Raw genomic sequence first — 25,185 nt, 5'->3', positions numbered from 1 at the left:
GCATACGACATCAGACATGGAATTTTCCGCGCACCAATGTTTGTTGGATAATATTTTTGTTTCTACACGCGTATTGTCATAGTAATAATATTTATTTTTTGCAAGTCTTTACACATCTGCATATGTCCTCTATCAGTAAATGTTTAATTGCGAACACATATATCTTGTCACTTGTTTAAAGAACGGAACATATGCATTCAGTATGACACTATCGGTACAACCGGGAAAACTGTCTGTGTCAAGATGGTGCGGAATTCGCTCTCAGAGGACATTGCCTACATCTATATTAACCCAGTGCCTGATCGATGGAACGAAAGATCCACGTTTATTCTCATTGACCAACGTCTGGCTAGATTGTTTACCCGGTGCAACAACAGACGTAGCTGGTGGTTACTCGGGCTTCATTCGTTTTTCGCTGAATTCCTTGTTAACTAAAAGAACGGACGAACCTCTTTTGGAATTAAATTATACTTTTTTCGCCATTATCATTATCTTTAATATTTATCTGAGCTTTATCAAAGCACAGAGTAATTAATGTGAGCTTGTGTGTTAAGTCTATGTCCTTTGTCGTTTGTCTTGCTTAATCTATATATAGCACTAACTTCTCTTAAGTCCTCTGTTGGCGACCAATCTTTATCGGGAAGTATGATTATATTTAAAACATCTAGACCAGTTCCACAATTGAATGAAGAATGTCATAAACATATGGTATTCCTGCCAAATCTAAAAACAAAATTAACAACTTTAGAAATAACACTTTATAATAAATAAATATTGAATCCTGACCCAAAACGTTTATTTTGACAATATCTAGACCACGTTCGAATGTTTGTCGAACTGGACCGCTTGATTTGCACAGTACTCACTGAGGTGTAGTTTAAGAGTTAAGAGTGAAACTGTAGTATCTATTATTTATCACTGCTGATATGTGTGTGAAGGTATTGAGTTTTACATGTGTGTATTTGAAGGGTTATAGTGTTAACAATATGTACTATTTTAATGAACATCGCCTAAATGTAATGACAATCTCAAATTACGAAAGACCGTAACACCTTGCAGCATCAATAACGGAGCTTTCTTACTGTTCTGTTCCAGCCTTAGTAATATTGCTTTGGTTTTATTACTTTTCTTATTTATTATACTTCTCTGATGTTCCTTAGCCTATCTTATTAAGTGCCAAGTGTCTAAAATGTATCCTTTATACGATAGAGACATTTGTGTTCTTTAATACTATTATGACATTAATCAATGTTCAACAATACAATCCGTAATGCGGCGTTGTGTACAAAGAGACATCTACTTCAATCCCGGTGACTAATTTACTCAGCAAAAAATAAAAAAGTCTGAATAGCGTCCCCAATATGATTTATAAAAGAAAAACCTCTTCAATGTATGTCAGAATATGAGCCACGATATGGTGCACGTACACAAGTGTGTTCCAGATATGTGGTTGTGTAATATAAATTAACACTGTTCAATTATGAATAGATTTATAAACACTATGACTTTGACTTACATTATGTTTAAACACTTATAGAACAAAATACCATGATGACGACTGACAATTAATTGTTAATCGTAAATGTCAATTTTCTTCGGTCGCAGTGTTCATTATTAAACTGTTTGATAAATAAAGTTATTGTACTAGAGACATACTTTTGTTTGAGATATCAAACGTGCCCGAATATACTTATCATTATCTGCTTCCAACCGCTTTGTATACACAACTTTATTTGTAAGCAATAACATTTCCGTTTTCCACGTTGATCAAACTAACTTAAAATAATCAACACCATATAGAAATGAGGTTTCCTGTACCTAATTGAGATAATCACCGAGCATACAAGCGCTTATCCGACATTTTAGGTTATGTATTATTATTCATATCTTTATGATTAATGTCGGAGTAAAGTCTAGAGGTTTCACGTTCATATAGCACAAAAGTTGTGAAAAGAAAAACAACGACTTGTTTTATTTATATTTAATTCATATCATCTGAAGACATCAATACATCAATACATGTATATACATACGCAATTATTAAAAAAAAATACCAGATTATTTTTTTTAATATAAATGAAAAACATCGTTAATAACAATTACTTTATTACTGTCTTACACAGAAAAGAAACTTGCTAAAGCAGTTATGTGATGATGAGTCGTCATCATTTTAAAGGGGACAGCTATATATACATTACATTAAAAATAATGTTTATAAATACAATGTTTATAAATAATGCTGCTGAAATGCAAATAATCCCACTAGAACGCAGGTTGTGCAGTTCGGAAAAAAACTACAGACTGGAAAGAATAGGCAGATCTATCTTAATCCTTAATATAGTGTAACACAACGTAATTTATCAATGCAAATATTGTATCTCTTGCAAAACATTTCACTGCTTGCCAAACGTACATTCCTGGACTGTATATCAATGGACAAATGTACAACGGAAATCCTGAATCCATTTACAAGTATCAGAATTGTTCGTATACGTTGTATACTGCATATAAAATGCTGCAGACAATTTTATAAATCTCGATATCTTTAGCCAAGATTGGATTCTAAAACCTTTATTCATATAACCATAACCGATGTCAAATACCATGGCTAAAAAATGGCCGAAACGTAACCAAAACGTGCACCTGTTAGGATATATATTTATTTATGCAATCGCTAACCCAAAAAATATCCTAAAGTGAAAATAACCAAAAGTTATCCGCTGGATAAGAGTTATCCGATTTATACACTTGGCTGCAGATGTTTTCGTAATACAGTTAGAGATTGCAAAGAGAACCCGCGTGACCGAAAGAAAAGTCACATGACTGAATCATCAGACGCACTGTCTGCGATCGTAGTGCTGGTACTGGGGATTGAACTCTGACTTGCCGAGACAATTGGCAAGCTGCAGGTCACAGTCGCAAACCTTCCTGGCACACTTGGCCTCATCTGCAAACATAACAACATAACAAATGATATAGTGTGTACATTTGTACACATTTTAGAGTTGACATATCAGCAATTTGTTTTATAATTTTATCATTACATTTCGTCAAATTTGCGATTATTAATTATGCGACTGTTATAGTTACAAAGACATTTGCATTTACGAAGCCGTGTATTGCTATACGTATTACGAAATTAAAGCGGGCGAATATCTGGTTAACTATGTGTTTAATATGGCAATATGGCTACTTTGGTTGAGTGAAGGACGAATATCACCTCAAAGTCATAGTGATATAAACAATGTCAGCCCCCCCCCTTCCATCAAATAAATATTGTGAAATAATATCACCCCAAAGGCGCATTCATCTAAATGCATGGTGAAAGAATATCACACCAAAACACGGTGATATTATATCACCCAAAACACATAAGGAAACAATATTACCTCAAACACTTTGTGATTAAATATTAACTAAAGATGCGGTGGTAAAATATCAGCCCTCAATTTTTTTATAAGCATGCATTCGCATTTGTATACCTTTGCACATACACCCGGTGCCGGTACAGTGGTGGTTGTATCCCACAAAGAGGCCGCTCCAGAAGCTGCAGTGGTGCTCCGTGTGGACTTCCCCGTAGCAATCGTCGTGGGCCTTGCAACATCTTCATTTGAAAGAGGGGAATAGTTGGATTAAGACATTATAACAAGGAACGTGTTTGTAAAATACATACAAACTGTGGATCAATATTGAAGTAATGAAAGTCTACTTTATTACAATAAAAGATTCGCACCGATGCACAATGTTCACACATTGAGGAATAATAAACTGAAAAAAAAACAAAAAACATTATAATGTAAAACTTACAGTGACCAACCGCTAACAGTTATTTATATTATGGACATGGTAAGTATCTTACACAGTATAACAAATCTAAACAATGTTTATAACGCGACCGTTTTGAAGCTATCGTCGTACTTGGTCACATGTGCATTTTTTAAAAACAGCCCCTATAAAACAATTAAGAAAAAATAGCTTCTTTTGGATTACATATATTGACTTTCGACATTAATTAATGAAACGTTTTTACTCATAGTCACAAATAATGAGGTAAAACATATGTGTCGATTGATTTTAGCGTCCAATTAACCCGCTCGGCCCCACCTGTCCGCAGCATCCACGGGCTGACTCCCCCTCTGTCCGTAACCACAGAAACAGCCGTACGGATTGAAGCTGAGGCACGAGCGGCCTGTGTACTGGTTGATCATGTGACACATCTGAAATGCGTTACGGCGTACGCGGCCAACTCTGCTAGTGTCAAGTGAAGTTGAGAAAACGCCTGAAGTGTTTATAAAAACGATTGTTAAATGTTGGAACATCAGATAATAAATTATGTATTTTTATATAAAATCATCATACAATGTATGTTTTGCTGCTTAAGGAATTTCAAGAATTGGAATAATAGTACCAAACTGTCACAAATCGAGAATTCGTTATAACAAATAATTCGGAAGTATAAAACAAGGATTTTAATGGCAAGTACATGCAATATATTATATGTTGTCCAATGCCATCCAAATTATTTAAACACTGTGTTACGTGCGTAAAAACACTCGAGTGATAGTAAGGAAAGAGCTGAATATATTCATTTGTTCAATATTGGGCGTATTTTTATAACAAAACAAACTTCATATTAAACTTTGTCAAATAATCGTACACATACGTATATAAAGATTGACTCACCTACGATGCAAACTAATAAACAGATCCAATAAATATTCCATGAGTTTTTAAAATCCATCTTGTCGTTACGAATTCACACACTATTCGCAGTGTTTTCATCCGATCGAGTGTCTGTCTGTCTGGACTTGGGTTATTGATAACCCTGTCTGCATCTGATTACGATGTCAAAGTGATAGCAGCTAAAGTAGTTTAGTGAACAACCGCAAACATAAAGGTCATGCTACTGTAAATGGCAGTGTTAAACGGGCCTGTTATCGAACATTTTATTGACATTAAACTATGTAATGTCTTTATTGTATATGTCTTAACATCTTGAAATGTCACATACCTTTAACGATTATTATATTATCTCCATGTTCTACAACGAATTACAAAAATGACGTACATGAAATGAATTACATTTAATGACAGAAATGTACGATTGTGTTCAATGTTAAGACACACGTTTCTTTTTTCATTTGCATTAAACCATATACACTTCTCCTTAGTAATAAATACATGTGTACCAGTAACTTGTCATGTGAGAAGCTTGTCGTGAAACTTACACAAAGTGTTTCTATTTGATAAATTCAATTTTTAACTTCTGTATCCGTTATAACTGCACTCATTTTCTCCAATTGCTTTTGTAATTATTATTAAACATTGCCGGAACTGTACGTAAACGAAATATCTCCAGCGAAGCGAATATTGTATTCACTAATCATGCTAAATGCGCTGTGAGCCTGTGGCATATGCAACGTAATTTTTGTGACACATTGCACGCATAGGAACATGCAAAGGGAAGTCAAATACGAAAGTATATGTGATATTCATTAAATGCTCCACTAGCCATCTGACTACATTTGCTAGTATTTGTATACTGCCATCAGTATACTAAATTATATGTTTCAAATCATTTGTAAATATATTAGTTTTGTTTTAGGGAATATTACTCAGTAAAAATGGCAGATCCATGCAATCGATCAATATCATTTTTTATATTTCATGTGAAGCTGATATAAAACGACAAAATCTCTGAAGTAATATTTAGGGTACATGTTTTGTATAAATTGTTTTTACCTACTAATAAATCCTAACAAGAAGACCATAATGGCTCTGAAGCTCTTAGCTGAGTACATCGTCGTTTGTAGATCTAGTTGTCGTCCCCATTAGACCACGAAAATCATTTGGCATATACATGATTGATATTATCAGCGAGAGCGTAGCGCTAAACGGTCATAACTGACATTTCTATTACAAAAAAAAGACTAACTAGAACACAAATATAACCTGTATACATATTAAAGCTACATTCTGCTTGAAAAATCACTTGACGAGACGCCGTTACTAGAAATGTAATAATGTTCAGTTAACAAAAACTGTGGCTACAGTTGCGACCGTTTCGAACTGAAAATGATTATACACATTACAGTTTAAGAGAAGTTTCATTGTTTGGCATCACAATCATATAACATAATTAATACAATATTTTTCCTTCAAAATTCTGTAAGACTTAATGTTTATTGTTTTGAAGAAATTTGCTACAAATAACAACATTAAACAACGTGATAGAGGCCGCTTAATAAAATATTTCTCATGTCCGCTTTATGCCACCATAGATATCAAAATCATGTGACACAATTTCTATTAATATTATTGGTAAGGGTGTCACGATACGCTCACCTTACGATACGATACGTATCGCGGTACAGTGTGTACGATACAATACGTATCGCGATACGTATCGTCAGATGGACACAACATACAAACCATTTAAAACATTTTTTCAATTTTATTTAAAGACCTCTATATATGTGTCATGCAATATACAAAATATCATATAATGTCATGAAAGTACACGAATTGACAATTAGTTATTATTATTTACAAATCTAAAACTGTGATTAAATATGAACACGAAATTTTGAATATGTTTAAAAAATACGGACGACTGCTTTATGTTTCTTTTACAACGATAGATTATTTAAGTTAAAAATTAAACGTGTTTACCAACTAGTCAAACTGGCTATCTTTGCTTGTGCCGTTAAAAAACTCCAAGCGTTATTCTTAGACCAAATAAAATATTGCACCTTGTTTCGTGACGTAGGCGACACAGCATATGGTTGAGTGGTTGAAATTGTTTTAATGGTTTCAAAGAAATTGCGAAATTCTCAGCGGAATCACAAAATCAGAGCTCATGCTTAGGAAAGTCGTGATATAAAGCAAATGTTTATACGCAATAAACGCCTACCACTTTCTTACTGATAACACAAAATGCTACCATATTTTTATTATAAGCTCGCTGGAGTTGATTTCAATTCAACATCCGACATTTTTTGGGGGCGAATTACAGTTACTTCCCTTGAAATACGTCATGGAAAATGCCGTACCGTACCGTACCGTACGGACTCGGAGGCGTATCGTGAACCGTACCGAGAGGAGACTATATACGATATACCGTCCCCCGGAGAACCGTGACACCCTTAATTATTGGCCGCTGTATTTGCCGATAAGGTCATTGTGTACACACCGGTCTTACTGACAATAACGAAGTGACTTCACAATCTATGTATAGAATGCCGATAAGGTGGTTTTAACATAGGTTATCGACAAATGTTCGCTAGTGTTACAGTACGGTTTAATAAACCCCACGCACATGTATGAGTATTTTAAAATATTTTGGACTTTGGACACTCATTGGCTAAGATGGCAGAAAAAGGATCAGATTTAACATACGATGTTTGCTGCAATGTTTGTTCAGAAGAGAGTGTAAGCAGGGAAGCTTTGTTTTATTGTCAACAATGTTCTAAAGGCTTCTGTGACGACTGCATCGGCTTACATAAATAGCTCTATAAAAGACACGTTACTCATGGGAGGGAAGAATCGAATTTGTGGCCTACTTCAAAAGCGGCTTTTGAGGATTTAATGTTTTGCCAACACCATACCGATCGCAAGATAGAGATGTTTTGTGAAGATCACAGTAAACTTTGCTGTGCTCTATGTCACTTTCACGAACACAGGTCGGTTTTTCAAAAAAATGCAGATACTAATTCATTAGGGTTAAATACAAACTTTGTATTTGTAAATAATAATAAACTACAATCTAAACATATTTCATTTACTGGTATGTACGTATACTGTAATGTAGTATTTAAATATTAGTTGACACGTAGAGGGCTTTTTAAATCGAAAGTTGAAATAACTACCAAAAGTACCATACAAGATCCTTCACGTTAGGCCCACGTTCGATTTCAGTTTCTACATAAATCAATATTTTATTGAATATATTATATAAATGTTATCCGTATTGTTTATATTTTATATTAATAACGTATTACAATATACATATTAAATCATATTTATATAGAAAACAGTTAAAAAATAAATAGTTATAATCAGCTGAACAACAAGCATAAGTAGAATATTATCGTCTTACTTTTAATCAACATCCTCAGTGTGATTACCGCGCATTTATGACGTCAATCAGCTTCATTTTTGTATACGAATCAGTGTATGTGCGAAATGAAATAACGTATGGTGATCTGTTTCCAGTGGGCTGCAAGTATTTTTCGCCCGTTTCATAACGTCATAAGTACGTCGCGTAGGGTATAGTTGACGTAGGGGTATTTTGACGATCACACATTTTCCGGAGTAAACACGAGTGTTGAGCATGCTCGGTGTAAGTCACATGTTACTTCATTTGTATACACGCAATTCATTCAACAGATGACCTAATTTAAGTGATATCGGTAATAAAAACGTTAAATAAACAAACTCATATTCGTACACAATAGTTTTCATCCATTTTAAATAACCATAAAATATTCCACCTCATCATTTAACTTTAAAATCTTTTTTATTTTTAATCCAAATGTTGTCGTTTCGTCTGTTTTAAACACAGAACATTCCAGCGAAGTCAGGAAATGCTTTTTTGTATAAATATATAATACACTGTTCAACAGAAAAAGGTTTACGGCGAACGAGAAAAATAGGATGAACTTTAAGTCAAATTTTAGTAGGATATTAAGGGGTGTTGCGGCAGTTAATTTATATGAGGATATATTTATAGCAACACCGATGATGCTATTATCAACTCAATATTTTTGTTATCAATATCATCAGAAATGACAATCTCCACGCAGAGTTGTCGTTCCTTGCTCTCACATACACCTCTGCGAAAGGCTCCGCATGCCATATTGCCCAGAAACTGGGTAAAACCGAACAAACGCATTCAATGTATATTTGATTTGGATTTTTTTAGGATCAGAGGCGTAAAATAATGAAATAGGAATTTTAAATTTACGATACATCGTGCAAAAACTTGCGAGTTTTAATGCAACTCTTTGGAACTATTTTATTGCCCATTTACGCAGATGGAATCATTCAACCTACTTCACAAATGTAAACAATTTAACATAACTTTTATTGAGTGACGTTAGGCATTGCTTCGACGTATGTATGTATGTAGGTTTGTTAACATCAAAAAACCATATCAATTTTATAATAATGAATTAAGACTGTTATAAGATATTATGGTATGAGATGGTTTTTTTTAATGCAGTGAATGGAATGTAAGCGTCGTGCAAGAGATTGTTTAGTATACTGTAACCTCCATGATGAACGCTTGGAATTATCATGACATGAATGAGACTTTTTCATAAAAATAGTCCGTTCTGAGCCCGTCACAGAGGTGAATGTAATGTAACCGTCGTGCAAGAGATTGCAGAAATGACCGAGTTGGTTCATAATACAATTGTCTGTGGTTCGATCCCAGGATGGGTTAACTTTTTTTATACTTTTTTTTTCTTTCCTTAATTTCATACTTGTTTTATACTGAAGCTCTTTAGTCCTGTTGTTTACATTTATCAATTTAAAGCATTTAAATACAAACTTCAAAACATGCCGAAATCTGTGAACATGTAGATCTAAGTTATTAATGATTAAGGCCGAGTTTGATACTGTATGGTATTATGTTTGTGATCAAATATTGCTTTTTATTAATGTCTTTTGGTAAGCTGTTGTGATCCCAGTTAAGATTGTAAACAATATCTAATGTTTATGCATATTTCTGACTATCTATGTACTGGTACTTGGGTTTTGTATTATTGCTGTTTGTTTAAATGAAATTTGACGTCTAGACGGTAGGGATAATTAAAACAAAAATCTCTGTTAAAAGTGCGGTGACCCCCTTTTTTTATTTGTGTATTATGATGAAAATACGTGGATGAACATATTTGAGCAGTTTCGCAGAATTCTATTTGGCAGAATTTTTTAAAATTCCATTTATTTGGTTAAAATAGTAAAAAAAGAGGTTTTTTTGGGTGACATAAACATTTAAAAAAATACATTTCTTAAAATTTAACTTGTGTACTCCATTTTATTGGTAGTGTGTGGTTTAATTAAATGGTATATGATGTATCTTAGCTTAAATAATATCTACATGTTGCCAATTTCATAGGTTATTAATTATTATTACGCAATGAGAGATTTTTCAGTTTTATTGAAAAAGTACATGTTATATAATGGTGAATAAAATCAAAACAAGGCAGGTGACCCTATGTTTTTATTTCATTTTTCATATAGTGTTTGTATGTATATCTTAAATATACATTTTTGACAAAATGTATTTGATGGAAAAAAAAAATCAGCAACACCCCTTAAACACTTTCAAACTGTCATACCCAGTAATATTCTTTTTTTTTATTTAACTTACACATGATATATCATATTGTGACATATTTTAGTAATTAGTGCACTTGGCATTTTTTACAACAATTGCTATAGGTTTGAATGATAGATCGAGTTTTTCATCCAGAGATCACAGAGAACATTAAATGATCATTGGAGATAAAGATGATAATGGATATTATGAATATTACACGACGCACTTTTCACATAAAATCGATATTCCAGTTGAGATTGAATTATGCAAGTTTTCCATTAATTGGGTAAGGGGTTGTTAACTTTTTTTGTGCAGTATAATTGAGTTGATTGTGACCGTCGAAAATACCCTACATGTTGCACAGAACATTCGCAGTGAGTGATTTATTGTAAAAGAAAACCAACTTAACGATGCAAACAGGTTTTTTTTGTAATTTGTGTTAGTTATATATTTGTTGTGAATATCCAACATTAATTATGTGTTTGCAATCTGATGAGAATTAATAAAAAAAGCCTTACACCGTCGAAAATACCCCACACCCGGATAATATAGTCGAGTTTTTGACGTCAACCTAAATTATTTGGGGTGCACAGATTTATCATCACAATGGTCACAATAAATGAAACATTATTATTAAATACTTTAAAATTCATAGTATCACTAAACTTGATAGTGTAATTAATTAATGAAACTAGTCAAGTATGCCTAGCATTAAGTGTGAGACGGTGAACTATTATAGCAAATATATTATATAGTATATTTGAACCTTCTTTGAATTATCAGTGAATATGAAAAAGCGGTTGCAAAGTATGTTTATAGATATATGGATACATTATGTAGACACAACTGATTATACACACTGGGTTTTGTCGACGCACACTGATCATTGCAGAACAAGTAGTAATGTCTTGCTTCATTCTTATGCATTAACAAAATGTGCATTGCCAAATTACGACTGCTACTTAAAACTGTGTTGTATTGCAGACAATGTGCCAAGCTTGTGCTAATCAAGGAAAAATCAACAGAGGAGATTCTTGATGAGTTTCATCAAATATCTACAACTATTGCCGAATGTGAACAAAACCTTGAAACAGCCATAGGTGACGCATATAATTGGCTGAAAACATTGCAAGATTCATACGAGGAAGCGAATGGAGAAATTAAAGATTTTCGTACCAAAATAAATAATATCTTCGACGAACTGGAGAAAAAAACTATCAATTCACTGGATGATATGTATGACACAATAAAGAAATCTATTCAGTTAGAACTAGAAACATGTTCACGGATTCAAGACGAGTTCAAACGATTCAAAGATGTACATAAAATAAAAGAAAACCCATCGAATGAACTTGTTTTTGTTGCCTACCAAACATCGTTAGATAATATCTCTCAAGCGAAAATTATTTTGAAAGAAATGGCTGTTAACGCAAATCCAACCATTTCATTTGAAAATAATCCTGATTTTGAACAATCACTCATTCGATTTTCTTCTATCGGGAATTTTAAACGAGAAGTCAAACAGTTGAAGAAATCAACCAATGAGCTAATAAAGTGTAGCAACAAAGTTCTGTACAATGTACGGGTTCCATCTGATAGCCGTAAATGTGACATACGAAGTATTTGTGAATTACCTAAAAGAGAAATTCTTATTTTGGACTACGCAAATAGTCGAGTAAAATTGTTAAATAAGCAGTACAAAGTTGTCTCACACGCAGACTTGCCTGAAAGTCCATATGATATGTGTAGTATCAGTCCTTCTGAGGTCGCCATTACGATTACTGACGGTCAAAAAGGCACAGTCAAATTCTTAAGTGTCAACAACGGACAGATAGTGACTGGTCGAACATTTAGCTTCGAACATAAGTGTCATGGCATTGCACATGCGGAAGGTCACTTGTACATAGCATCATGTACTGAATTGTACCAATACACAATGGATTGTACTCTTGTAAAGAAGATCTATGAAGATTCGTCAGATAATTGTTCTGGTATGTTTGAATTTTAATATTCGGATAAACTTTTAGGATAACACCATGTTCAGGTAATACTAGATAAAATAAAATATAAAGTCTAAGTCATGAAATCGTTTATGTTTTACAAAGCGTTTTTGTAAATTACCGCAACTCATTAAACATTAAAATAACTCAAACCAACTGATTAAAACAAAATCTTTGTCTAAATATTAAACAAGTGTCAAGTTCAAGGTTAATGCTTGCTTTCATGGTTCAATTTGATCATTCTTACAGTCATGTATATATTGTTTCTTTCATGTCTTAACTGTTCCTTCTCTGTTGGTAATTATAATTGAGAATAAATGACCATAGCTTTAAACACATTAATTTATATTTTGAAATCGCCAAAGTGTTTAATTTTGATTCGAGAAAAAAAAGTGTACTAGCATACATTGTTTAACTAGCCAAATCGCATAATAGGTAACTAGAATTCCTGGTAATCAGGTACATGTTAGATCACGTCTATATATAAAACTCTACGCGAATAACATCATAGTGTATTTCCAGTCTTCAAGTGCGCTATCAGTCCCGATGGAACTCATCTATATGTAACTGACAGAAGTCGACACAAGCTCCTGACATTGTCCAAGGATGGCACTCTCAAATCAAAATTGCTTGATTCTGCACATCGACGTCCTGGAGGTTTACACGTGTCTGAAACAGGCCAGTTGCTAGCGTGTTGGAGTGAGGCAGTAGTCCAAGTGGATGGTGAGGGACGGATGGTAACGTTGGCTTCAAAGGAGGGCGGTCTTAACTGCACAGAGTCTGTATATTACAATGCACGTACTGGCAAAGTGGTTGTTGGACATACTAGTGACAGCATCCTGGTTATTACTACCATTTGAAAAACACGTAATGTGCATTAGCTATTTTTAGTTTTGCAATATATTTGAAGATCCTAAGGGGAGACGTGAACATATTATTTTGCATCTGAGCTTAAACACAACAGACACCATGACATTTATTTATACGGCTATTCTAGACAGACAACTATCCTTAACACAAACACAACACATATCAAAGTGGTCAGCTATTCATAAGTTATAACAAATGTGGTGTTGTTGTTGATTTTTAACCATCAGGAGTGGCATGTAATTGGCATTCACATTACTTACAAGGTTCAATGTTTTAATGTCTGTCTCTGAATACCTCCATCACGTCTTTCGTCCATCTGTCTGTTTGTCTGTCCGGAAAACTGAAATGACAAGGAAAGTATTAACCATACACTTAAAGGTTTTTGAAGATATCAAGCCAAAACTCTTTTTTAGTCCTATGTATATTTTCTCGGCATACACTATATCAATTACAAAACGTGTTTTAAGTAAATTATGGATTAAACAAATAATAACTATTTCCATCGCCAGCCTATTATCCTTTAAACCATGCCCATTTCATGTATGTTTTTAACGAATCAAACACCCAGCATGATATGCCCACCATCATTATATTCTTTAGTCATAACACTTTTCATTAATTCGTTTCATTGTGCTTTTTTTGGTGTTAGTAGTGATACAAATATATGATCTAGTGAATTTAGAAGCAGTGCTTTGGCGAAAGGTATCCGTCTAAGCAGTGTAAAAGAGTATACGTCTACGATTTCAATATCACAGACCTGTTGAACTTTCAATTGTTAAACAAAATGCATAATCGTGTTTTCTAATATAATATGAATCACTTTCTCAAGAACTTTAAAAGCAATTGCCCCTGATGTCTGTATGTATTAAAAGCCTATACAAGTTGTGTTTTCATAGTTAATGCTTAGGCAAAAGAATCAAAAACATTCATGAGCAAGGTCTTACATGCAAAAGCGAACGTGTCAGATCAGTCCTGAATTTAACATGTGCCATCAGAAAATTCTGATATTTCGTACGCTGTCTTCAATTGTTATACCTTTTATTTATTTGCTTACCCTTATGTTAATAGCAAGAAAATTAATTGAGTCTCCTTTGCGAAAACCCTTCTATAAAGAAAGTATTTGACAATAATCCATGCTTGTGTATACATGCCATAGTGATATGCATTAACATAGATATCCATTTTTGAAACATTTGTCAAAATATAAAAAATAATTACAAAAATACTATTATAAATCTAAAAGCTGCTTTTATGGAGTGGGAATACATAAATTCGAATGCCTTTTGAAATCGATTGTCATAAGTAATCAAGGTTAATAATTATCTTAAGCATTTGAAAAGATAACGTACTTTTTGTTTCCACCAGTACATTGGTCTTACATGCAGCAAGTTTATATTTGGGAGATTCAAATATGAAATACTGTTTTAATCTATTGACATGTTAACATGATGTGTATTTGAACACAGCATTTGATAATATTAATGTTTTAAAGATTTTAGATAACGCCTCGGATTGTCTTTTGGAATGCAAGTTATAATTGTATGAGTTTGTGTTATGGATGGAATTTTGTGAGAAAAACATCCTCTGTTAATTCTTAATAAAGTGGCATTGTCTCGTCCCAAAAACAGTAGTAAATCCTTCAGAAAGGACTTTATTTTTCATAGTTGTATGAGTTATTGATACTTGTACAGTATGCCCTACTTTAATACTGAGGTATAGGTCAAGTTACAGTTTGTATGCAAGATGAAATTCTGGTATAGATTTGCTTTTACAAGTCATTATCTCTTTAACTATACTACAGATATACAATAAACGCGTCCTACGTGTCTTAAAGATCATAATGCAAGGTCAGCGACAACGATTCATAAAACTGACCATGCAATTTAGCAGAATGCCTCTTTAAAATTGAGGAAACAATTTGTGTTCTTCAGTCAAGAACTTTTGTTTTCTTTTCCAATCTTGATGAAACTTTGGATCTATACATGTTGCACGCATGCACGTGGACAAAGCGTTGGATGTGATTGCAACTGGGGCCATTATAGTAACACTAACTATTTCTTAAAATAGATAAAGTGTTCCTGCTCCATAATTATGTGTCGTTCGGTTTAAAACATATGGCGCAGAAGTTTTTGGGTAAATAGCTTATTGTACGCGTAGGTTAAGTTGTTAAAACATAGTTTCGTGAAATGGTGATGATTGTTGTTGCTACTGTACATGAAATTAATAAATTTTCAGGTGAAAGATCAATAAAATTCTTCAACTTCTTCTTGTAAAAGCCACCAGGTGGCTCAAAGAAGATTAAAACTATATCAAAACACAAGAATATTTCAGTGCCCAATCAGGACAGGCGCTTGTTGTTTTGTATTCACATATTATTATCATAAGACGATTTGTCGCGTTAACACACGTATTCCTACCTAAAAGATCAATTACACATGTGTGGATCAATTGAGGATTGAACATTCCTGTCCCGGCCATATCTTTGTCAAATATTTATGGATTAAAAAATTACTTGTCACAAATGAAAACAATAATAATAAGACGCGTCGCGTGTTACACTCGTCTCCCTACCTTAAAGGACAATGCCACAATTAGAGACCTTAACTTTATTTAGGCCAAACAACACCTGGTACGGACTGTAACTTTGTCATTCATCTGTAATTTAAACTAATTTTAAACCAATAACCAACTTAAGAGTCGCGTGTATCCAGTGTCTCTCTACCTTAAAGGTCAAGGTCAAACAAATGGGTCAAATTCATATTGAGCCGTAAAATAGCATGTTGTTAACACATGTCTAACTTTAAATTAAAGTTACTGCATTGTGTGAATACAAGTTGTAAGAAGGACTTTTTATCAGGGCCATAGGAGGAATGAAGAGCAATATCAGACCGTTAAGCACAATATTTGTTTTATTTTTCAGTGAGTTGGACACAATATGTTGATATTTTTTATGAGAGAGATGACTTTTTTTTTTCATGATTAACCCAAAATAGATTGTTGTCCATCCTCTAAATAATGCAAATGTACCGAACTGTCTGCATGATTCAGTACACAAAAGTCAACGTATGTCATTTATTTACTCTCAATTGTGTAGTTGACAAACAAATGTTATAACAATAGAAGTAAAGCAATCATGCCTGAATCAAATTGTGGCGCAACATGCGATACTGCACAAAGCAGTGTTGTGCTTTCAGGGATGTGATGTCCACTCCTTTCAGCTAAGTGCCTCCTAATTGCCAACATGGCTAAACAAATAGCTTTAAACTTAAAAGGATCTATTTGAGATTGAAGAATTTGACTGAACCCGCTTAAATAAGCAAACGTATTACTGTCCTCTTTGGCGTTTCCAAACTCGCAGCCATGACATTATCTCTTCATTGAAATCTAGCGGCACCATTTGAACTTGAAGCCATCGTCCTTTATAGCTGTAAACATCGTTCTGGGAAAACTAGGCTTAATGCATGTGCGTAAATTGTCATCCATGATTAGCCAGCACAGTTCACAAAGGCTAATAAGGGACGACACTTTTCGCTTTTTTTTAACTGTTTGTTTATATGAAGTCTGTTCTAAACGAAATCAACAATGAATTGGCTACGACCTTGTTATTACGCTACATGTACCTAAATTAAATTCAAGAAAACTCATAAAAAGGGAAATCATTCGATTATTATTAATTATTAATAAACAACAACTGTTCAGCGCTTCTTGGTGTTTACTTAAAGTGGACTACATTTAGTTAATCCCACAGACTGATGGACCAAGAATAAATAAATAAAACTAGATTTGACAAATGCTTGTGTTTATAATACATAAAATATTAAATCATAGATCGATAACGATGACGCATAGAATTGTCCCCTTAGAAATTTAGAAAAACACCCAGAGCTTTAAAATAATCTGCGAGATCTTCATTATCATTCGTTTTAAACGATACGATAAATTATCATGCAACATAACTAATACATTCTTATAATATATACCACTTCTTTAAATGGATGACTTATTAAACTGAAACCTGGTACAGCGTCTTACAAGTGTTTTTGTTAGTCATTTTTTATTCCAATATACAACTCATATCAAAGAAAGTCATCTTAAATCTCAAAAACTGTTGTCTTCACCAAAACTCAGATACTGGTTGAAACTGTATCTGCCGCATCAATGCATACCAACATCGCACATTACTGAGAATTATCCCTATTGTGACCACTAACTCAGCCCACAGTTGTCTGTATTTTATAGTTATTCTTTAGTGGTGTGAAGAACTGACAAATTTACTGAAGATGAAGACTTAACAATTAGCCTGTTTATGTATACTTTTTAAACTTGGTTTAGTAATAACAATAAATGTAACCATTCGCTTTGATATTTAGTAAAGCGTAAAAAGTACATGTTTGACCTTGTGTTCTATTCTTATGAAAATGAAGACTGCTATTTTGAGAGGATCGATGCACTTTTAGATTTAATGTTTGGCAGTCACTTCCGAGTCAAGACCAAAACGTGGACCGCCGGTAGTAAAAAAGTCAGCTGCAGGCGACATCGAAGTCGGATTTTTCCTTCCGGTCTCGACTTTTAAAAATGTTAAATAGTTATTACGTGTGTCTGTATAACACGTGCAGTATTTTTTTGTATGTGTTATTTGATGCATGCAATGACTACAGTGCTTGAATACAATACACAGTTTTGATTCATATTACTACAAACAGGTTAAATCATAATTACATAATCCTCGAAAATTAACTATGTCGGAGAGGTTATCTTAATTAATCTTTCATTGAGAACACACGTATAAAACGTCTTAACAGTTTGAATATACTCTCTATGTGGAAGAAACTTTATGTCTTATATTTGACGAAGTAACCGTCTGTCTAATTTCGTATATATCAACGGTACCTATGATTTACTAGATAAGCCATCAGTTGCATGTTTCTGGTTAACGTTTGCGAATTTTATACTAGTCTAGCAACTTACCCAGGAAAAGTGTGAGGTTTTTGTTTTTTATTATACACATCCTCGATGTGACAAATATTATGTTGAAAACAGCGAAACCCCATACAAATTACATAAAATAAACGCACAATCGTCATAAACAAATATTTTTGGTGAATGATAATCTTTTACAACCCTTCGTTCACTTTAAAGAATAATTGATAATTTCACGTTGATTTGAATGAGAGCTGTTCGGGCTACTAAAGCTTCGCACCAAAGTCACAAAACAATGACATACATAGGCCTATACAGAATTGTACCTCCATTTAGAAAATATTTATGAGGGGGAAACATTTCCGGATTCAAATATTGCCATGAATGCCTTAAGTGGACTGAAATCAGATTTGTTTACGCATGCCCCATGAACAATTTAACGATTAAAAGAAAACATTTAGAACATTCCACTTGATGTGTGTGTTTTGTATGATCTTTTATACATGTGCTGGTAATTAAAGTCATTCGGAATTAAGGTCTGTATATACACGACAGTGTATTTCGAATAGTCTCGTTGCCCTTAATAAATGTAACATTATGTTATAAAATGTTTCTATCCGAATAATGGTACACACGGGTGATTTGTTTTATTGACAAATCAGGTAAGCAAACAATAGACGCATAGTAATAAATAATAAGTACCGAACCATATCAGCATCAGCCAATCTTGTACAGAACAGTTAGGTTTAATTTTTATGCAAAAAGTTCACGGCGTAAAATGTGTAAACCACTTCTTAGTTTGATGTGGGTAAACTATTGAGGCGATGTTAGTGAAAGTAGAGCATCACTTTCATTATATGTAAAGTAAAATCGGGAACAACACACGACCTTTATACAAATATTAGTCATAATAAGTTTAGTATGATGATAACTTGAAGCGTGTGCATAAAACTATTGTATTATATATATAAATATAAGATATATGGTTTCATTCGCGACTCTCGCATTACAGTTTATGATTCCCCAGATCAATTGGTCAATAACATACAGCAATACAACACATGCTCTTATCCCAACCAGCAACAATATTACAAATGTGTGTACGCGATAGAAATGCTGCTGGTATCAACATGTATACAAAAACCGTGACACAGTGGCGCAATCACATGCCGAATTTAGAAGCACTGATCGGTCGCTATGCCTGTTATGGGGATTGAACTGTGGTTTGCAGATATAAGTAATAGCCACTCAAGAACAATTTTTACGACGTGTGTTTAATAATTAAATTACATAATTATCATTTATGAAAAGATAATGCCATGTACTCAAAACCATAATTACGCCCACGCTAGTTCCTAAGTTTTATGAAGAACTTTATGTCAGTGTCTGCTGAATAAATTGTGACATTGATAACACTTAACAGATAGTTACGCATGGACTTGATTTCATGTAGCGCAGAAATTCTCATTAGTGCTTTCAATGGTCAACACGGATGTTTTGCCAAATGTTCACGGTGATGCTGTGCTCATTTACTTGGGTGCATTAGTTCGTGCTTAACAATCAGCCGCTCACCGTTCAGGATGTAATGATCGAAGTCTTCCACTTAAAACAACAAATCTCAGCATTGAAGAACCATCTAACAGCTATTCAAAGCGCCCCTTCAACCAGTAAGTTGTTTAATATTGATTATCAGTATAATCATTTATTTGCAACTTTATGTTCAAAGTTTTACATTATCTTTTATTTTGAAATCGTGGCATTAAATAATCGACTGCATATTGCTAAATATTTAATTAACAGCCCTGTTACAAAGTGTATTTTTACAAATTTTATACCATTAATGTATGCTCAGAAATGTATACTTATTTATCTTTATTGTCGAACATAAAAAAGCGGTTCAAAAAAATTGTCTGTGGTTTTGATATTCAGATATGACACTATTGCACTACATTAGCAATATTCCCTTTGCATGTCACAAGTGTAGAGAAATTGTCATATCTGAATACCAAAACCGCAAACTCATCTAGAAAGATTACAAATGTCAATATTATAAAACATTAATTGATTAAACTGTATTTTTATTATTCAAATAATTATAGCAGATTAAATATTACACAACATAGGTCTCACAAAAACGTTTTACAAAAAATACAGTTATCCAATGCTAACGGTCTAAGAAATATTTGTTTTTCACTTTGAACCGCTCTGTCATGTTGGTCAATAATACATCAATCTGATATATCAATTTACATGTATATTAACTAAATAAAACACATGCTTGAAACTGATAGCAGTTCCCTCTACCCCCCACACACACACGAAGAGGAATTTAGGGGATATGATTTTATGAAAGTACCATACCTTAACTTTTGTTTGCTTATTGGATGCACACTTGTGGTTGGTTATAAATATAATTGTCACTGTCGTATTTAAAGGTCGCATGTTTAACATTAATATCATAACTTAATGTCAAAGGTCGATTAAAGCATGTTAATCTAAAAAACAACAGCTTTTTGAGTAATAATTTTCCTTATGTATTAAAGGATTTCAATATAACTTCAATACATTTACCATTTACATGATTTTATTTGTAGCAAACACGAACTAACATGTAGCAGTGTATATTAAATGTATATCCTAATACACTTTATTGACGATGCGAACAGCATCGTCCAAGGTTTGATAATCACCCTAAAAAATTTCACAATGGCGGCCTATGTAAAAGACCGAGCCAGTCCGATTGAGATAACTCGATTTTTCAGTTACTTCCCTTTTGCATACGCCACTGCGTAGGAGCATTGATAACATTCTCCTGGTAGAGTTGTCGTTCGTGTTTTAACATTCAACAATGGCCGCCTTAATGAGAGTCTCGATTCAAAACTTTCTTATTGCATACATTGGTTTGTTTCGCTATTTAGAAGCTGTCATTTAGGATATATGAATTATTTATTCACTAAATCTCCGGTTATGACAACAATAGTTGGAATTCGAAGGATATATACTCGATGTGAATGAAGGACTTTCGGGATCGTAACAGCTTGACACGGCAAAACTGGCATACTGATTACTGGTACTTTTAGTTATCAATATAAGTCACATTGTGCTTTATGAATTGTATTCGAGCATTTTGCGACGTATTGAATGACTATGATACCCGATATCAACATTTCATCGGGGATTTGCAGATCACCAAGCTATCCTGAGATTCAACATTGATTTCAAACTCTTTACTGGTTAGTACTCTTTCTTAGTGTTAGTACTTTTTATCATTTTAAAGTTAAATGAACTGTGTCAAGGTCGTTTGCACGTCGCGCACTAACTGTTCAGACAGAGTAGAAAATTATTCTTTTTCTCGGGCACTGCCGTTGCTCGGGAAAGGAGTACCCCTCAGGACTATTCCTAAGAGTACCTTTCGTCAGCTCAAAACGAAAATCACGGTTCTACCGAGTACCTTGTTGCTTAGTACGACTTTTTTGCTCTAGCGCAGACAAGAAATCCCGACTTCCGGTGTAAACAGTGGACCGGTAAAACTTCACCACGGTGTCTCCAGCACGCCTACGACCTAAAAACAGGTATTGGTAAGGTTGCATTCACTCATATAACCATCTGCCTGGTTATCCTTGGCTCACAGCCCCTGCCACTTGGAAAAAGTCATAAACAATGGAACTTAGCCACTCGCCTGATCAAGATATCCGGGGATTGCCATCCGAATCCAGGTCCAAATATCAAATTCCCTTGCGGCGTCTGCGGAAAACCTTGCAAATCAAACCAACGTGCCGTAGCGTGTGACACATGCGATACCTGGTTTCACACCAGCTGCATGGGGATGCCAAACACCGTCTATAAAGGCCTCACTTCGAACGTCAGTTGGATTTGTTGCAGCTGTGGATTACCTAACTTTTCCAGCACACTATTCAACACCATGTCAGCAGACTCTGTCCATACTTCTATAGCCACAGAGAACACATATAGCATCCTCTCTAACATGCCACACTCACCAGACACTTGCCATACTACTACCTCATTCCACTCAGAGGGTAGCTCCATAGGGTCCCCCCCAACATACATCTTCGCCAGTAAAGCAAAGACCAACCCCCAATAGCCCTACCAGCATGCGAGTGCTAGTTGTTAACTTTCAGAGTATGCGTGCCAAACGCACATCATTCTGGCTCCTACTCGAGGAAATAGACACTGACATTATAATCGGCAGCGAGACCTGGATATACCCTGCAGTCTACGAAATAGAAATACTCCCAGCAGGATACCATGTTATCTCAAGGAGAGATCGCACTCAAGACAGGCATGGTTGCGTCATCATAGCCTCCAAAGAGACGATAATAGGTACCGACCTGAATCTCAGCACGTCTGCAGAGTTTACAGCTGCATCATTCATATGCAGGGGCAAGACCCACTCATCATTGCATTGATGTATCGACCACCAATCTCCGATCTTTCTTACACGGAAGAGGCATGCACCCAGTTCCTTCAGCTCCACCTTTCCTACCCCAACTCGACTATATGGCTAGCAGGTGATATAAACCTACCAGACATTGACTGGGACAGGAACACCATCTCCAGCAACAGCTACTCCAAGCAGATAAGCCAAACATTCCTGGATGCGGTGATGGACACAGGCTCCGAACAGATGGTTGACTTCCCCACGAGAGGTAACAACACCCTAGACCTCTTCCTAACAAACCGTCCGTCCCTCATAGAGCGCTGTAAACCATTACCAGGCATCAGCGACCACGAAGCTGTCTTCATACAGGCCAGATCCACAGCAGCCAGACTGAAACCCTCCCCTAGGAAGATCCTGCTTTGGAAAAATGCCAATACAACAGAGATTAGCTCAGCCATACTAGACTTCAGCAGAGACTACACATCGAGATACACCAAAGAAACCAACATCAACATCCTATGGAAGACATTCAGAGACTTTGTCGAGACCTCTCTCCAAACCCATGTGCCCTCAAAGATGACCTCTACACGCTTCAATCAACCCTGGATTTCCCAGAAAACGAAGCGTCTCTCTAGAAGAAAGAAGAGGGCCTATCTTAGGGCAAGATCTACCCGCTCAGAGGCAGACAAGCTTCTCTACAAACAGGCTTGCAAAGAGACACAACATGAGTGCAGGAGGGCCTACAACACATACATAAGGGACATGGTGACCACAGACCGAAACCCAAAGAAACTGTACACATTGGTCAAATCCAAGAGATGCGACAGTTGTGGCATATCGCCCCTGAAGCAAGATGGATTGGCACACAGCGACCCAACCACCAAAGCGACCATACTAAACGACCAGTTTTGCAGAGTATTCACAAGTGAGGACTCAACACAAATTCCATCACCTGGAGATACCCATTTCCCAGACATGCCCAGCTTCACCATTGGAGAGGAAGGAACAAGGAAGCTTCTGGCGAACCTTGACCCACACAAGGCAACAGGTCCGGACAGCATCCCCACCAAGTTCCTGAAAGACTTCGCCCAAGAACTGGCACCAGTCCTCACACTACTCTTCTCTGCCCCACTCGACCAAGGGGAAGTGCCATCAGATTGGAAACATGCAAATGTCATCCCAATATTTAAAAAAGGTGACCGCAGTGACCCCGCCAACTACAGGCCTATCTCACTAACCTGTGTTTGCAGCAAGCTGATTGAGCACATCCTCCACAGCCAAATAATGACCCACCTCGACAAACATCGGATCCTCACCGACCAACAACATGGGTTCAGGAAGAGGAGATCCACGGAAAGCCAACTCATCCTTACCATAAATGACAAAGCCAAAGCTCTGGAGGAGGGAGAACAGATCGACGCAATCTTGCTCGACTTTAGCAAGGCCTTCGATAAGGTCCCACACGAAAGACTCGCCAGCAAACTAAGTTATTATGGCATCAGGGGAAGCCAGCTCCAGTGGATTCGCAGCTTCCTAAGTAACAGGTCCCAGCAAGTCCTGGTGGAAGGGAAGTCTTCCGACACAGCACCCGTCACTTCTGGAGTGCCCCAAGGATCTGTCATCGGCCCACTTCTCTTACTCCTCTACATCAATGACCTTCCACTACAGACAACATCACCAACTCGCCTCTTCGCAGACGATAGCCTCTTGTACAGGAAGATCCGCTGCGTACAGGACGCAAAGGCCCTGCAAGAGGACCTGGACAGGCTACAGAAATGGGAACGGGACTGGTTGATGTCCTTCAACCCATCTAAATGTGAGGTCATCCAGATCACAAGGAAGAGAAACCCCATCCGTTCTACCTACTCCATCCATGGTAGGGATCTCAAGGTAGTGAAGGGAGGAACATACCTCGGAGTCCATATCGACGAGAAGCTGACCATGAACACGCATGTAGCCACGACCGCAAAGAAAGCAAACAACAGCCTCGCTTTCCTCAGGAGAAACCTGACAAGCTGCCCACGTGATATAAAGGCACAGTGTTACCAGACCCTTGTCAGGCCAATCCTAGAGTACGCAGGAACTTCCTGTGACCCCCACACTAAGACAAACATCAACCAATTGGAAGCTGTCCAACGCCGAGCAGCCAGATTCGTCAAGGGAGACTACCACACTACAAGCAGCACCAGCTTAATGGTGTCAAACCTTGGGTGGCAGCCCCTTGCCGAACGACGCTCAAAAGCCAAACTTGTAATGTTGTACAGAATAACACACTTCCTCATTGACATCCAACCAGAGACCTTCTTCAACCCGACTACCACAAGCACAAGGGGCAACTGCACACGCTTCTTGCTACCCTTCTGTCGGACAGACGTCTACAAGTACTTCTTTCCCTCCGCCATCAGACTGTGGAACCAGCACCCATCGCCGGGCACCATAGCAGACAGCGTAGAGGCCTTCAAGAGGGGCCTGTCGGCGCAGCGGTAGGCCCGAGAGGCAGATGTTTTTAACCTTTTAATCAGCACTGTATATTATTGCGCGCCGTGCACACGTCCCTGTACATAAACTCCCATGTACGAAACTGCCCCAGAGGCGACCTGTACATTACTGGAAGAAGAAGAAGAAGAAGAAGAAGAAGAAGAAGAAGAAGAAGAAGAAGTAAAAGAAACATT

The 25,185-nt window shown here is 35.9% G+C and overlaps 3 protein-coding genes across 6 annotated transcripts in view; 1 reads left to right on the top strand and 2 right to left on the bottom strand.

Moving 5' to 3' along the window:
* LOC127850572 (acidic phospholipase A2-like) overlaps positions 1-25,185 on the bottom strand; it is a 69,687-nt gene that overhangs the window by 28,889 nt on the left and 15,613 nt on the right. The window lies entirely within an intron of this gene.
* LOC127850571 (basic phospholipase A2-like) lies at positions 2,018-4,935 on the bottom strand. The gene is made up of 4 exons (XM_052383700.1): positions 4,684-4,935; positions 4,105-4,279; positions 3,483-3,604; positions 2,018-2,947 (listed from the first exon to the last, which is right to left on the bottom strand). Exons 1-4 carry the CDS (start codon positions 4,739-4,741, stop codon positions 2,832-2,834), a joined length of 471 nt encoding a protein of 156 aa, XP_052239660.1. The 5' UTR covers positions 4,742-4,935; the 3' UTR covers positions 2,018-2,831.
* LOC127850561 (uncharacterized) overlaps positions 7,209-25,185 on the top strand; it is a 42,651-nt gene continuing 24,674 nt past the window's right edge. Inside the window, exons 1-3 of one of the 3 annotated variants that reach the window (XM_052383680.1) lie at positions 7,209-7,682; positions 11,309-12,315; positions 12,847-15,458. In XM_052383680.1, the coding sequence (XP_052239640.1) occupies positions 7,588-7,682; positions 11,309-12,315; positions 12,847-13,184 (1,440 nt within the window). In that variant the 5' untranslated portion in view covers positions 7,209-7,587 and the 3' untranslated portion in view covers positions 13,185-15,458. Of the gene's footprint in view, positions 7,683-11,308; positions 12,316-12,846; positions 15,459-25,185 lie in introns of those variants that run through there. The other 2 variants (XM_052383681.1, XM_052383679.1) reach the window with 2 other exon arrangements.

The sequence above is a fragment of the Dreissena polymorpha genome, chromosome 11, assembly GCF_020536995.1.
Source record: "Dreissena polymorpha isolate Duluth1 chromosome 11, UMN_Dpol_1.0, whole genome shotgun sequence".
Taxonomy (NCBI): Eukaryota; Metazoa; Mollusca; class Bivalvia; order Myida; family Dreissenidae; genus Dreissena; species Dreissena polymorpha.
Note: the sequence above shows the minus strand (reverse complement) of the source record. Positions and strands in the feature narration are given on the sequence as shown.